General features: G+C 47.9%; 1 protein-coding gene across 1 annotated transcript in view; it reads right to left on the bottom strand.

The window, feature by feature from the left end:
* LOC104124402 (fibrillin-2) overlaps window positions 1-15,539 on the bottom strand; it is a 121,153-nt gene that overhangs the window by 65,880 nt on the left and 39,734 nt on the right. The window contains 2 exon segments of the mRNA XM_035892341.1: window positions 4,914-5,039; window positions 6,458-6,655. Coding sequence (XP_035748234.1) covers window positions 4,914-5,039; window positions 6,458-6,655 — 324 coding nt within the window.

Below are 15,539 nucleotides of genomic sequence, written 5' to 3'. Positions count from 1 at the left end.
CCCGCAGCCCCCCCCTCCAGCCCCCCCCACCCCACCTCCACTGCTGTGTTTCATAGACCGCTTCTATCTTTCAGAAAGTGAGCAGGCAACTCTCAGCGCCAGAAATTTCTCATTATATGTTGCACAGCCCCAAGCTCGGGAACTCTTGATCCCTCGAGCTCCCTCCGAATACAATGAACAAAGGCATAAAATAAGGCACTATTTGAAAGTGCCACATTCATTAGAGATGAGCTGCAGAAATAACTCTGGAACTGAGTAACCCTGAACTTGGAGGATCTTTAGGTTCAAATACAAACTTGATGTCGTATGCACGTTTTCACGTTTTGCAGATAGAAAGAGGACAGCATTTTCATTCTGGGGTTGACCCAAATTCATCCAGTGTATCCAGCTGCAGCCCCCCCTGCATGCCTGGGAGATCCGGACCTGAGCTCGCCCTCCCTTATCAGCATAGAAGATCTCGCATAAGAAAAGCATCTTTATTCTTCAGGGATTCAGGGACTGAAAACGGAGCCTTGATTCCAGGTGCCATTTGTGTTAAGAGATAAGTATCACTATGGGAAACAAACAACATTATCTCTACTCCTGCCTATTCCCACCCATAAACAGCCCAAAGAAGATTAGTGGTACATGCTGCTGCGCTAATGAGGGAGACCTCATTAATCAGCAGACACAGTGACACGGGCTCTGACCTTTGGCTCAAACGCAATCCCAGCTGCTGACTTCACTCCCCAGGAGGAATCTTCTAAGCAGAAAATACAAGCTCCCGGGAACTAGGGAAGAATTTAACACAGGCATTTAGCTAGTTTTAATATTTCCGGGATGCTAGGCTCGGATAAGGAATCTGAAAGCCTGAAAGATCTGAAAAAGAAGGAAACCATCTCCTCTTCCTAAAGCAAGATGGTCTCAGTGCAGGCTGAGAAATCCCTCCTGTCACCAGCTATAAAGTTGGCGCAAACAGAGGGAACAAGGGAACTCCTGCAGCTTTGAGATTTTAGGTTTGGAGCACACCTGGATAAAGACAATATCCTCTTATGGTTGGGGTCGTTGTTTTGATGAAAACCCTTGGCCCAGTGTGGAGGTGGCTGGGACTGATGCAGCTACTTTGGCAGTACAGAGATTTCAGCAGATGGGGACTTAGGGGCTTCACCAGCCGTAACAAACTGCGCTCCCGACGTATCAGAGCATGCAGCAAGCTCCAAGCCAGGGCCCAGATCTTCCTAGGATTACAGCGTTAGCATCAGATGAACCCCTTACAAGGTGCTGGCTCTCTCTTCCCCTGCTCACATAGTTTTAGTGACTCCCGTGGGGTACACGTCCTAGAGGCGAGCAGTGATAACCCAAACAAAGGTTCTTCACCTCCTGACTGCCTGGTGGGGACATGCTGGTGATTCACGTCTGGGAAACAAGCCCTCGAAAACAATCTCAACCCTGTCAGTTTAGAGCATCCCTCGTGTTTATGTCATTCTTACAGAAGGACCCCTAGGTCAATAAATCATACCAAAGGCAAGCATCCTCTTTTGGTGGTCTCCTTATAGCAATTGAGGCAAGATAAGTGACGGAACAGACACCGTAGATGCTGAAGATGTCTTTTTATGGCCATCCAAGGAAGGAGAGTGAAAGGAAGCTGTTTATGGCCACATCATGCTGCTTTTGCAGGCGTTCTGGGAAGTGGGGACCCACGCAGAGGCCCCTCGCATCTGGATGACAGATTCAGACAATGGTTTGTTTTTAATCTTGGTATAGAGGAGATTCCAGCTAAACTGATTTCATATGTGCTTTGCCTGGTCCCCAGCCAGCACGGGTGAGGCAGACCAAGGCAAGAACAATTTTTTGTGTCCTGAGGTCAAGCCCACAGTTTAGTGCAGTGCAGCCTCCGCCCACTGGCCAGCCAAGTTGCATGGGACATCACTGGATTTGGGGAACTGGTTCTTCACCTGAAATGCATGTAAAAGGGCTGGTTTGGATTCTACCAGTTCCAAGTCCTTGGATGCCAGAGCACTGCAAGAAACCCTTCTGTTAAAAGTTTAGAAAGTCTGGTGGCATCCTGCCAAGGAAGATCCACAGACACAGATGTCTTCTCAACATAAAAGAATGTCCATCCCCCACCGAAGGATTAACCTCTGTAGCTGGTGTCTCACTTTGGAAAAGTTTTTCTGAAGGGCTGAACCTGGGCCAAATGGCACGCACTGACACAGACTACTAGAGTTATACTAGCGAGGAAAATGTCTGGATCACAGGAGGGTGGGGGTATGGGAACAGCCACCTGGAAGCAGTGATGCTCCTTTCCCCGAGAACTGTTGGGAGAAACCCCATGGGACAACATGCACTGTCAAACCTACAGTGCCATGGAGGTGCTTTAATGCTTCCATGATGACTACTCAAGTCGTCCTGCTTCCATGGTGGCTGCTTTTAGTGCTCTCTGTGTGATAGGTAGGTGCCCTATAGTTCTGCCACCATAAATAACTTCGCCACCTGGAAACAAACTCCAGGTTAAATGTCTAACTTCTAGTGTATTCATCATCCCTTGCCTTGGTTACAAGAGAGCCTTGGAGAGGGATGAAAGGGAGGTGGGGGTTTCTGAAGCCCAGCTAGGTGGGAAGCAGTCACACCAGCACAACCAACACGTTTCACCCCTGAAGTGGCAAACACAGGCCAGCAGGGCTTCATTAGGGTACGCGGGAAAAACCTTTAACAACCAGGGCAGGAAAAGTTTAATGCTGTTTTTCTTTTCATTTGCCAGATGTTTGGAAAATACAGCAAATGTTTATTCCCCTACTTCTGAGAGGTGCCACCTGCCTGGCAAGGTAACGCATCTGGCCCATGAGAACTGCTGCAAGACGCCTGGGGAGAGCGTGTCCTTCCCATGGAGGTCTTCACACTTCTCCAAGACATGATAAAGGAGCTGAGCAGTGATAAAGGAGATGCTGAGACCAGACCTTAAGGAACCGGAGCAGGACTCTCATGAAGAGGGCTCACATTGGTGGCACTGTGAATGTCAATACACCGGTTGCACCTGATGCTTGCTTCCGATTGCACCTAATCCTTGCTTGTGCTCCACACTTGACTACAGAAGCATGTACAGAAGCACTTGACTACATCACGGACCAAGACATTGCCTCTCGCTGTCTAGGCAAGTCCTGAATTTAGCCAAGGAATACAGTAGACCATCTTATCCTGAGTCCAAGAGCAAAGAACCAGGGGCCTCCAAAACCAGACAGAGTTTTGCCTTAGCTACCACAACTGGTCTTAACATTGTTAAATTTTCACACCCCAAATGAAACTAGTCCTCTGGTCTGAGGATCAGTCATCTGGCCATTTCTAAGCTACTGTTACCCACCTGGAATGTATTTCCCTTGAAAATGGGAAAATGCAGAAACACTCTCTGCACCATCTTACCAGAGCCTGCTCAGCTGTTGAGACCGGTCCTTTCTGCTTCCTGCAGTCCTACCTCCAGACACTGGGATCTGACTGCCAAAATGCAGATCAGCTTGCCCACACGTTCAGAGCCAAGCTGCACCTGCACATCTGGGCAAGGCATCTGGGTCCTCCTCTGAGGTGTTTTTAGAAGGTTATTAATTAACCCCTCCAACTTCTTTGCTGAAGAAGAGGCAAAGAGGAGTTTCTGTAAAGTTCCCTCCCACAAGGTTGGGGACTTCTCCAGAGAGTTTGAAAGTTGCCTGCACTCCCAGGCTGCCCACAGCACCAGGCTAAGGCTGATGCTGAGAAGCACAGACTGCTTGGCCTCATGCTACAGTAGCTCTGTAGCTACTGCTTAGGCAGTAACACCTTAGAACATCCCTAACTAAGCACAAACCATGCCTCTGAAGCACCATGTGACTTCCAAGAGAGATGCGGAGGCTGAAAAGGTCACTACCTATTTACAACTCAGAAGAAGACGAGTAAGGTGCATCCCACAAAAGTAACCATAAAGTCAGGAAAACCAGGCACAGCAGGCAGGCTGTTAGCAAACAACCCTGGACTGGCAAGGAGGTAGGCTTCCCCTGTGGGGCTGGGACAGCATCAGGCCACTGGCTCAAAGGAGGGATGATCACAGGCATGCTGGCATCTCATGTCTCCAATTCCAGATTTTCCCTTGTGTCTGCTTTGTACTCAAGGACAAGGTTCAGGTTCCGGCCAACATATCAGTTTGGAATAGCAAGTCAGTGAAGCAACACTGCATTGACTTGCTCCATGCCCTCATCTCATGGAGTCAGATCTTCTGCAGCGCACCGAGAGCCATGCTATTATTTCCGATTGTCTTATTCCATCAGCATCCCAGCTAAGCACACTCCACCTGCTTTGCCTTCCTCCCAGTTACTCTATTGAACTAGAGGAACAAGTTGCAAGCTGCAAAAAGATAAATACCCAGTGGATAGAAGGAAAATAATCCTCACCATGACAGTGGTGCAAGCCTGAGAAAAGGTTTGAGTTTTCAAAACTTTATCAAACTGAGCAACGTGAGCAACCTGACCTAGCTTTGAAGCCAGCCCTGATCTAAGGAGGTTGAAGCCCTCCAGAGGTCCCTTCTGTTCAATGAGTCTGTGTTGCCATTAAAATATCTTTTAGAAAACACCTGCATGAAATAAAAAACCCCACCTCTTTCTAGTTTAAGAGATCAGACAAGCTCTATTCTTCATTTCCTTGCCTTGTACTGTGCAAAGCAGACAAACAGCTCAGAAATTCCTATTGCAGTACATTTTCTATCAGGCCTTGATGCTTGCAGTACTCCCTCCTGCTTGGGAGCTAGGATTCAAGGCTGGCATAGGAGCTCTTCCACATCTCTGCTTTGCCAGCCTTGGAGATGCCCTGTGTGCATGGAGAGATTCTCAGGGGTGGCTTTGTGCTCTTGGAGCGTACCTGGGAACCCAGGGCTGAGCAGCCTGGTGAGGCCATGCAGAAGCCTGTGAGCTTACCTTCACATCTGTGGCTGGTCTCGCTTTGCTTGTGTCCCGCAGGGCATTTGCACTCATAAGAACCCACTGTGTTGATGCAGTTGCCACCTTGACAGAGGCCAGGAATGGCTTGGCATTCATCCACATCTGCAGGAAGATGAGTAAAGATGTTAGAAAGTGCAGCCTTTGCAACAAATCAATGCTCAATCCCAGCGCAGTGGGACTGCTATGAGAAAGAAGAAGCTTTACTTCAAGTAGGTGGATTTACATTTCCTCATGCAATTACCCGTCAGATTACATTAGAGATTAAGTGAAGGACAGAAATTGGATGTAAAGGTATTGCTGGTTGATCCACACAAGCAAGAGGGAGACAAAAGTATGCTAAAGTTTTCCAAAGCAAGCACCAATGTGTCTACCCCATCATGGTTCATTCCAGGTTGGTAGCTGAGTTGAGGATGAGAGTTGGTTTCGTGGGACATTCTCCTGCAGCCTTCAGAGAGCAACATCAGCTGCAGGGCAGAGAGGGGAACCTAGGGACTATAAGCTTTTGCTCTTCAGCCCCATCCCAGAAAGGTTCACCCTGCAGCTATGGTCTCCCCACCTGTGAGGGGACACTGTGCTTTCCACAGCACCTCAGGAAGCCTCAGTACTCACTGCTAGAACCAGCATGCTCACATGCTGCAGATATTATTTATATTCCTGTTCTGCTTGCAGTAACAGCGGGTGACAAATTATTAAATAGGCCAAGCTCTCCTAAAGAGATTGGGGCCATAAAATGCAGATTAAAATAGACAGCAGGAGAGTTCTCCTCTCCAGCCTTCCCAATTTTATCCTACAGACACTGGCCAATGTGGGATTTGGACTGTAATTTTGGCTTTTGATTGTGGCAGGTAAAGGCTGAAATTAGTTGCAGCTGCAGAAAGGAATTCATGCAACTCTGCATGGAGACACCTGCAACCCATCAGTGGGGAGAAGCAACAGCAGCTCCAGAAAGGCTGCCAATGGGATCTGCTGATGGGAACTCATTGGAGTTTATGCTGTTTATACCTGGGTGTCCTAGACATTGAATGCAACCTCTAAGCACACGATTTATGTACATATTAATTGCTCGTGTGATCTCAAAGGAGTTATGGCTTCTGTTTTGAACCAATGTTACAATTTACAGAGCATAGGTCACCTGATACAAGTGCTGAACATGTTCCAGTGCTGGGACAGAAGCTCCAGCAATAGCAGCACCACACAACGAGGGTATATGGGAGGCTGTAACTTAGTCTTAAACCTGGAGAAACAGTAGTTTGATTCACTACATCTTGTGGGGTGGAGGAATGGCACCCAAGAACCACAGCATGGCCAGAATCTGTAAGCGAGGTAAGATGATTGTAGGTGACCCCATGAGGGACCCAAGGTCCACGGTGATGCTCTGGGACATACAATGGCAGATTTAGCAAAGTTTACCCAGAGAACTGTTCTCTGGTTTGGGGCTCCTGCCAATCATCCATCGCTTTCCCTTTCAGCACACGTCAGGATGGACAAGTGAACATCCTTTAGATATTGATGGCATTTACCTTGGCAGGCTCCAGTACGAATGTTGGGAATGAAACCTCGGCGGCAGGGGTGAGGTTGGGCAGGGCACATCTCGCATGGGTGACCCCAGGCCCGTCCAATGGTGGCACAACACATGGTCTTGGTGCAGACGATCCCACTGAGCTGGCCCTGGCACATCTGGTTATTTACTTGGCTAAAGCAGGGACCAGTACGATAGTCTGAGGGAGAACAACACCCACAGGTTAGATTAAGACACAAACACAAGGGTTTTGGTCTAACAGAGTGCCTGTTCCCCTTCCTGCCAGCACAGACATTCAGGGGCAAAGTCAACAAGTTCTGAGGAAAAAAAAATAAATCTACAATCATGAAAAGAAGAAAATTTAAGGCCAAGCTGGAGACCAGTACTGGAGGTGGTGACCTTCTTTGTGCTGTATGCTTCATGTGATCCTCTAGAGGTTCTCCAAGCCGGCTCTTCCTGCTCTCCCTCAGGCTCATCCCATGAACTATGCTTATTCTATGCCTTGAGTCACTCCCTTTAAGTACTGGCCCTAGAATTATCTCAAAAATATGAAATCAGGCAAAGAGGCAATTTTAGGGCTGTGAGTTCACCCGTTCTGCGGAACTGCTGGGGTCAGCAAAGCAATCAAACTTCATTTTAGTTAGGGGCAAAGGTGCGTATGGAGATGACGTGGTACAAGCATCTCATGGACAGCCTTAGGGCCTGACAGTCCATGTAACAGAAACATGTAAGATGATGGTGATATCTTCCTGCCAGATCACTTCTACTTGGCTTGCAGAGGAAGAATCCTAGATCTCACCTGCAAAACTTTCTGGGAGAGAGTTTCCAAACCTTTCCCCATGATGCCTACTGTAAATCCCACAAAGGGATTTCTACACTCTCCGACAGCCTCTGTAAAGGCAACCTCCTGCAGTAACGCACGTCATGGTGATTAATTTCTTCAGTTTAACTCCCAGAGGTCCCCTGGCAATTTTAACTAAATCTTTAAAACCCAGATGCTGCAGAAACAACCAGCCTGTTTCTCATTCCCAACAAGGATCCTTAAAACCAAAAAGATTTTGAAGGGCTTGTTTGCACTGAGGAATGTGGTTTCGCCACTGTCTGGGCTCTCATGACCCTTGATTAGGGATATTAGCCCAGCAGGCATTCATCAGGAAACAAAATTCTTAAGCAAGAAGGGTTGGTTTTTTTTTTTTCCTGCTACTGGGAATAAGATGATTGCATGCAAGTGTTTGATCTGTGGCTGGAAAAAGGACCTTTAACCATGTTATTGTCAGACCAGAAAATTCCACATGAACTGTCTAAGGAAGTTAGGTGGTGGTCAAATAGCTATTATTTCGGATAGTCTGGCTGAGATTTGCTAAGTTGCTTATGAATTTTGATGCTGGAGCACCTAGTAATTAGTAATTGACTGTGAACCCAAATCCCTGCATCAGTACCCAGATTAGCCCACAGCTGCCACAGTGAAATGCTTGGGTTTGACATGGGAAGCAACAAAAAACCCGTGTGGAAGGTGGTTATACTCAAATCATGAGGCATGGGCAGCACCGGCACCCACACCTGAAGACCAATGGTTCTGTTTCCAGAAATGTTTTGGGATAATACAGACAGCAAAGCAAAGCTCATTGCCCATACTCCATTCCCGGGCCTGCAAGTTCTCGGATGCAAGTCTTTCCACACATGATCTTTGCAACCAGCTCCTTTTTCAAATCCTGACATGCACGTGCAAATACTAAAAAGCAAGGAAAACCATTAAATCAATGGTTTGAGGCAGAAAGCTTCCTCCCTTAAGGTATGTTTGCATGACAGCCATATTGGCAGAACCTACATTTACATGAAACCATGACAGAGCACCTTTACACTGGGCTGTAAAAGTTCATCAGCTAATTACTGTGGGCTTTAGACCACCAGCGCCTGTGCTGATGGGCCTTCCTCACACCTGTGGCTTGTGCCAAGTAAAAACGATGTGAGGTTCATCTACATTATAATTATCCCACCTAGCATCAGGGTAAGCATAAGCTGCATGGAAACCACACAACCAACCCTCCTCCATCTCTGGGAAAGAATCAATTAACACAATAATTGCTTATTTCCAGCTTAATGCTCCCTCTGATTTGTATCTCTTGAGCAGCTGGGAGCACAGTCATACTGGAAAATAAAAAAGTGTTAAAAGAAGTTTGGTCTGTGGATGTCCCTGGGAAGTAAATGGCAAGAGGGGGTCAAGGGAAAAAAAAAAGACAATGATTTTGAAGTTATATTGGTATAAAAGTGACCTGATCTCATAAAAACACCTGGGTTTGGAAATCAGAAAAGGAACATATACTGTGTTTGCAAGGGTGAGTTACCAAATCTTTGGGGCTTTGACCCAAATTTTAACACAATGCCAAAGCACACGGTCCTCTCGCCATACCAAGTTTAATGCTGTGGTTTGTTCTAGTTTAGTCCTAGGAAAGAAAGCAACAAAATTTGTTTTCTCACCCATTGTCTTTTTTTTTGTAGAACTGAGAGGCTCTTGCTCAAGTTCTCAACCTTGAGCCAAAGGCCAAGGAGAGCTTTTTATAACCACACCAGTGAACAGTTTAAATCTCCTCAACAATCATAGAATCCCAGAATTATTTAAGTTAGAAAAGCCCTTTAAGCTCCCCCAGCCCAACTGTTCCCCTAACCCTGCCATCCCCCCACTAAACCCTGGCCATCAGCACCACGTCTGCCCGGCTGCTAAAACCCCCCAAGGCTGGGGACTCGACCCCTTCCCTGGGCAGCCCCTTCCAGTGCTTAACAATCATACCCAGAGACCTATGAAAGAAATTGCTTTGTGATCCTATTCCAATGGAGAAAGCAACTCAGTAACAGACAAAAAAAAAAAAAAAAAAAAGGCTGACAGACTGCACCAAAGCATTAGGAGAGGACTAAGGAACAGAAGAGAGAGCAGCATTGCTAAACTCACAGTTTGCTTCCATCCTGAAGGCTGCTTGCAGTTCTAGCCCCTAACTCAGAAAGCACCTAGCAGAATTGGGGAAGGATCAGAAAAGGGCAATAAGGATGATAGAGGGTGTGGAAGGGATTATATAGGAGGAACCCCTGCACTGGTTAGCAGTCCTCAGTCTGAAAAGGAACACCTGGAGGAAGACCCGATAGAGGGGTACAAAATCATGAGTAGCCTAAGGAGGAGCAGACTTGCAGAGCCAGGAGGCATCAGAGAAGGATAAGAAGTGATGCTGGTTCAAGATAAATTGGGGGAAGTGGTTCTTCAGGCAATGTATAAACTAAGGGGAATTCTTCTAACAGAGGATGTTGTGAATTGTCAAAGGCTGTGAGCTATGGGTGCCTGGAGCCCAGGAGTGTCCTACAGAGGAGGATCCTGTAGGATTGCCCTGTTCCTATGCTGTTCCCTGGATTTTAGCTTACGGACACTGCCAGAAGTCCAAGGTATAAGCTCATCTCAGCCAAGGGCCCTCAGCCCACCCTTGTACAACTTTGTCAGCCAGCCAGGCAGTTACATTTTGGAGTTGGTTTTGGTTCAGTGTTGTGCTGCAGTGTGGTTGCAGGTGGGGCCTCTGTGTCAGGTAACTGTGGTCAGGTGGGCTGCAGCTCTGCTTGAATGTGGCAGTGCCCATGTGGAATGTCATCCATTTTACAAGCTCGTTAACCCTAGGACAATGCAGAAACACCTGATAAGAGGGCTTGCTTTCCCCCTGCCCTAGTCAAAAGGAGGATGGAGAAGAACACGTGGCTGACATCGCTGTGGTGTGTACCTACGAAGGGCTCTGATGGAGAAAGTCAGGGCGCGTAAATGTATAACCCAAAATCAATGCATGGCAGCACCGTACTGAGAGGAAAGGTGTAAACTTGCACCTCCCACATCATCTTGCTGATGCATGGCTGGGTGCAAGAATTCCTTGAGATAGATAAGGAAAGCGCGACTGTAAGGAGAACACCCCCTTTTAAATGAATAATTGACAAAAATAGATTTTCGTATGTAGATTACTTCTTTGGAAGGGAACGAAGCCAAGGAAATTGCAGTCTGGAGTCCAGAAAGCCTGGCTGCGTTCCAGCTCCCATCTGTTGCTAATTTTAATGGTCAAATTATTAAATTTTTAATGAGGCACCAATCAAATTTTACTAAGGAAATATGCACGCTTAGGAGATGTCTAAAGCCCTTTTACAGTCTATGTATGGGATCCCACCTTCCAGGAACCCTGTCACAGGTAGTTGTCCTTCAGAAGTTTGGTCTTTGCTGGGACGTTTCTTAATAAAATGACGATGAGGTGCCTTCCTCGCTGAAAGCTGGGATTTCTTCCTATTCCCTCCTTCGAGCTCACTCAGCTGTACAATAACAGTGTCCGGTAGGGTATGGATGAGTTCCCCCTTTCCCTCTGCAGGTTCTCATTAAAGGATTGCAAGAAATACCGGATCAGGCTTTATTCTGGGAATCAGACAGAATCTCTTCACCTCTACAGAAGAGACTTTTCACACAGCGGGGCCGTGCGTATTGGGACCTTCACCAATCACTCGTAGCTGCAAAACCCAACGTGCCAGCTCACTGCCTCACTTAACCTCTCCAAATACAGTTTTGCAAACAGTAAACACTCAGCACGGGACAGCCATCAGCTTCTCTCCCAGCATCTATCATCAGCCTCATCCATGTGCCAATCTCATTTTTCTTTCTTGCCCTATTAATTTCGAAGTAGACCGTGCTCAGCCAATTTCTTATCGCCGTAGAGGTAGATTAGGTTACTGTTCATGCCTTCTTGTCTTGAGCAGCCAGCAAGGAGAGCGAGTGCTCAAATTGCAAAAGGCACCATGGAATCTGAGTTGAAGTGTCAACGTGTTTGCATTACCCAGGAGAAATCTGACTCCTCGCTACGCTCTTTGTTTTCAAACCCTTGCCACCCGCACCCCACCGAGGCCGCTTTGAAGCACCAACCTACCCTGGACCAGGGGCTTTTGCAGATGCTGCAGAGCCAGGTTGGGGCTGTAGTGAGTCTTATTTACCCAATCCTGCAGCCAACACAGGCCCCCGGCACACTCAGAAGAGGAAGCGTAACAGGAACAGACCTCATTCCCAGTTTCCATGTTTGGCTGGTTGTCATGGAGATCATTAGGAACCCCTACAGATAACAAATGGTCATTCCTGGCCATTCCAAGCTGCAAACCCTTGGGGAGTTAATGGGTGGGAGCTATGCCGTTACACATGCTCTTACACCAAGCCACACTATCCCACTTGCAAACAGCTTCCGGAAAATATCCCTGTAGACATTTTTAACTTTCCTAAGTTAAAGGTTGTGTCTGGGATATAAGTGGAGGAACGATTCACGGTTGCTGTGGACATCTGCCTTCACCCACGTGCTGCATGGAGTCCTGGGACATGAAAGTGCGGTAATGGGTTCAAGTACTTCTGGTTCAGCCGAGCCAGTGCACAAAAACCTCGTCGTTTCCCCCCGTCCAGCACATGGGGTGCTGTGCTGCCTGGGGACGCTGCCCGGGCTTTGCCTACCCTACTTAACCCAAGTTCACGTTGCCAGAACCCGCCTCACCTCCTACAGGAGGTAATAAGGACACACTACTTGTTGCCAACCGTGCCTGTAATTCCTGCCAGAAATGCAGCTTGGTCTTGTTAAAAAAGAATAATCCGTTTCAGACTATTTAGAATTACCACTCTGAGGCTATCAAACGTTTACGTACAACACTTGGAAGGCACCTTCTCTATGGCTTCGGTTCCCCAGTGCTAAATGAAGACAACGGAAATCTTTTCTAGGGAATGTTTCCCTGGGATATAGAGAATCATAGAATCGTCTAGGTTGGAAAAGACCTTTGAGATCATCAAGTCCAACCTTTAACCTAACCCTGCCATCCCACCACTAAACCCTGGCCCTAAGCACCTCATCTCTTCTTCTTTTAAATCCCTCCAGGGATGGGGACTCAACCACCTCCCTGGGCAGCCCATTCCAGAGCCTGACAGCCCTTTCAGGGAAGAAATTTCTCCTAGTGTCCAACTAAACCTGCCCTGGCGCAACTTCAGACCATTTCCCCTCATCCTATCATCCATTACCAGGGAGAAGAGGCTGAAGAGCACAACTCCATGCCCTTATTTCACAGGGAAATGTTAATATCGGCGACTCAGACTGGGTTCTTTGAAGGAGATCTCAAACTGAATGCTTCCATAAACAAGGGTGTTTTTCAAATGTTTTGTAACAGCTGGACTGAAACGGTATCTGCACCTGAAATATTTACAGCTTTATTTCATACCCAGTTTAAAGTACTGCCTTGCTGTGGGGAAAAAAAAAAAAAAAGCATTTAGAAATTAACATTTTCCTCCCTTTTAACTGGTTCTTACTATGCCTTTGGGAAAATGGGTAGTTTTTGACAACACGCTTTTGAAGAGCAGCATTCTGTTTGAAAACTTTCACAAGCAAAAGGACAGTTTTCCCACTTCCATAACATCCCTCTACCCAGCGTGGTGTCACCGAGCAAATTAATGCTTGCGATGGGAATTCAGGTCCCGGGGTAAAGATGCAAAAGCAGGAACAATTGCGCTGCTTTCATTGCTATTTAAACCAGGCCTAGAAACATAAAGATGCTTGAACCCAGCCGTGCAAGCAGATCTGCAGAGTCCAGGCTAAAAGGAAGGTGAAGGGATGGAGGAGCTCTCCTCTGCACCCTCACCCTGCCCTTTCTCTGGCACCGTTTGGCTGGAATCCCCTCGTGAGACGGGCCATGGGCTGGGTGAATTCCTTCTTTACAAAATAAATAAATAGAGCAGCAAGGAAGAAGAGATTTTTCTTTGCTAAAAATCAAATTCCTTCTCATAATAAACAATGCTTTCGCTGAAGGCTTTTTCTTAAAACAGTAAGGACAGACGTTGCCTGTAAGTAATCCCCGGGGAGCTACAGACCTTGCTGGGATGAGGTCACTCCAACACATGCCCCAGGCCTTGGCAGGCTTCCACCTGGCTTTCTAAAAGCTCCAGCAACTGAGTACAGGAGAGCAAAGGAGAGTGGATATCAAGCCCGTTATCTATTTTTCTATTTTCAGCGAATTATTTCCATCCGCAGGAGGTTTGGTCCCCCAGGCTATGGGAGCACAGCCTTGCAATTCTTTCTGTCTGTAACCTTCTGGGGTTTTGGAGCAAGACAAACAGCCAGCGCCGGGAGTGAGCGATGGCCAACGCAACCCAGGCACGGCACTAATCTGGCTGATCCTTCTGCAAGCTTCTACCCAAAAAGATTCCCACCCAAATTCGGGCTGCTTGTGATGGGGGTGTTCCCTAGAGAGCCCACAGAGGAGGCTGGCTGTGCCCTCTGGGACCTGCCGGGAGAGCTGATAACTTATAAATCATAGAATCGTCTAGGTTGGAAAAGACCTTTAAGATCATCACATCCAACCGTTAACCTAGCGCTGCCATCCCACCACTAAACCATGTCCCTAAGCACCTCATCTACCCGGCTTTTAAATCCCTCCAGGGATGGGGACTCGACCACCTCCCTGGGCAGCCCCTTCCAGAGCCTGACAGCCCTTTCTGTGAAGAAATTTTTCCTAATGTCTAGCCTAAACCTGCCCTGGAACAAAATGGAGCAATTCATGCCCTGCTCATAGAGAACGTATGGGAAAGTCCACAAGGCAACAGCATCCAAAAGCCACCAGCCAACCAACCAACCGAAAGGTACCAACCGAAAACCCTGCAGTTATTTCTCTTGCGCTAAATGCAAACGCAGAGATTGTACAACCGTGATCGTAGGTCTCAGCACGCAACCCAGCTCTAAATATCTGCTAAGCCTCTCAGGCCGCGTCGATACGTGACAGCTTTGGTGGGAGGGGGGGTGGTGGATGCGGGGGGAACAGCGTGAGGGTCTCCGTTAAGGGCTCCTTTCTCATGGAATACTTTCTCCACCTAGTCATTTCCTTACCTCATACAAACACAGCCGCATTCCTGATGTTTAACTGTTTGGACTTTTGCAGAAAAGAAAAAGCTGGCTGGGGCAGTTTATAAGGCCAGACATTCCAAGTGCTGAAAAAACATATTCAAAGGAAATAGTAAAGGGAGAACTTTTTTAAGTTTTCCTGTCCTATTTTTACAGTTTCCTGACAAAGTCTTAGCCTGATGAAACCTGAGATAGAGCTCTACGCACAACCCTCCTCCAAGGGCTCTCCGCTGCACCGGCATCTGAGGCACAAAGCACACAGATGGCAACTTGGGGCCAGTAGTTGCAGTAGAAACATCTGGGAGGGTTGGAGCAGGGGGTTGGCACTGCCACGCTGCGTCCTCCGTCCTGGGAGAGAGCACGGGGTCAGAACGGAGATATTCAAAGCCCGCCTGGACAAAGTCCTGTGTAACATGCTCTAGGAGAACCTGCTTGAGCTGGGGGGTTGGACCAGATGATCTCCCAAGGTCCCTTCCAACCCTTGCCATTCTGTGATTCTGTGAACGCTGTGGGCTGTTGAATCACTGCCCGGTCAGTTAGTGCAGAGATGGAGGTGCAGGAATGGAGGTGCTGGGGGTGGCACTGGGGTTTGGCAGGTCCCGACTCTTCTCCACGCACACGCTTGCCCCACGTGGAAGCCTTGCACCTCTCAGGCTCAGAGATCACGGCTATGGGCAGGCTCCTCCATATCAGGGGGGAAGAACATATGGAGACGGTGGCTGGGCTGGGCTGAACTGTGACTGAGTTTGGGGGGATTCCTCCTGGACAGCCGATCGTGTGTTCCTGATAGGACTGAGTAAGAGAACGAGAAATCTGGGTCTGCCAGGTGGGAAGGAATTTTGGGCAGAGGGTTTGTGAACTTTGCTGCCCTTCCTTCTGGGAGAATGAGCTGGGAGGAAGTGGTGGCAAGGACACCACTGAGTAAGGACTTTCAAAGAGCGTGGATGGTTTTCCAGGCCTTGCCTGACTGTGTTAAGGCTACTGTGCATGAGGTGCAGTCATCAGTTGGTTGCTGCATTCAGCAAAGCAAGACATTCGTGGCCTCAGGTTGTGCCAGGGCAGGGTTAGGTTGGACATTGGGAACAATTCCTTCCCCTTGGGGCTGTCAGGCACTGGAAGGGGCTGCTCAGGGAAGGGGTCGAGTCCCCATCCCTGGGGGGA

Source organism: Egretta garzetta, unplaced genomic scaffold (genome assembly GCF_000687185.1).
Source record: "Egretta garzetta isolate BGI_Z169 unplaced genomic scaffold, ASM68718v1 scaffold4, whole genome shotgun sequence".
Taxonomy (NCBI): Eukaryota; Metazoa; Chordata; class Aves; order Pelecaniformes; family Ardeidae; genus Egretta; species Egretta garzetta.
Note: the sequence above shows the minus strand (reverse complement) of the source record. Positions and strands in the feature narration are given on the sequence as shown.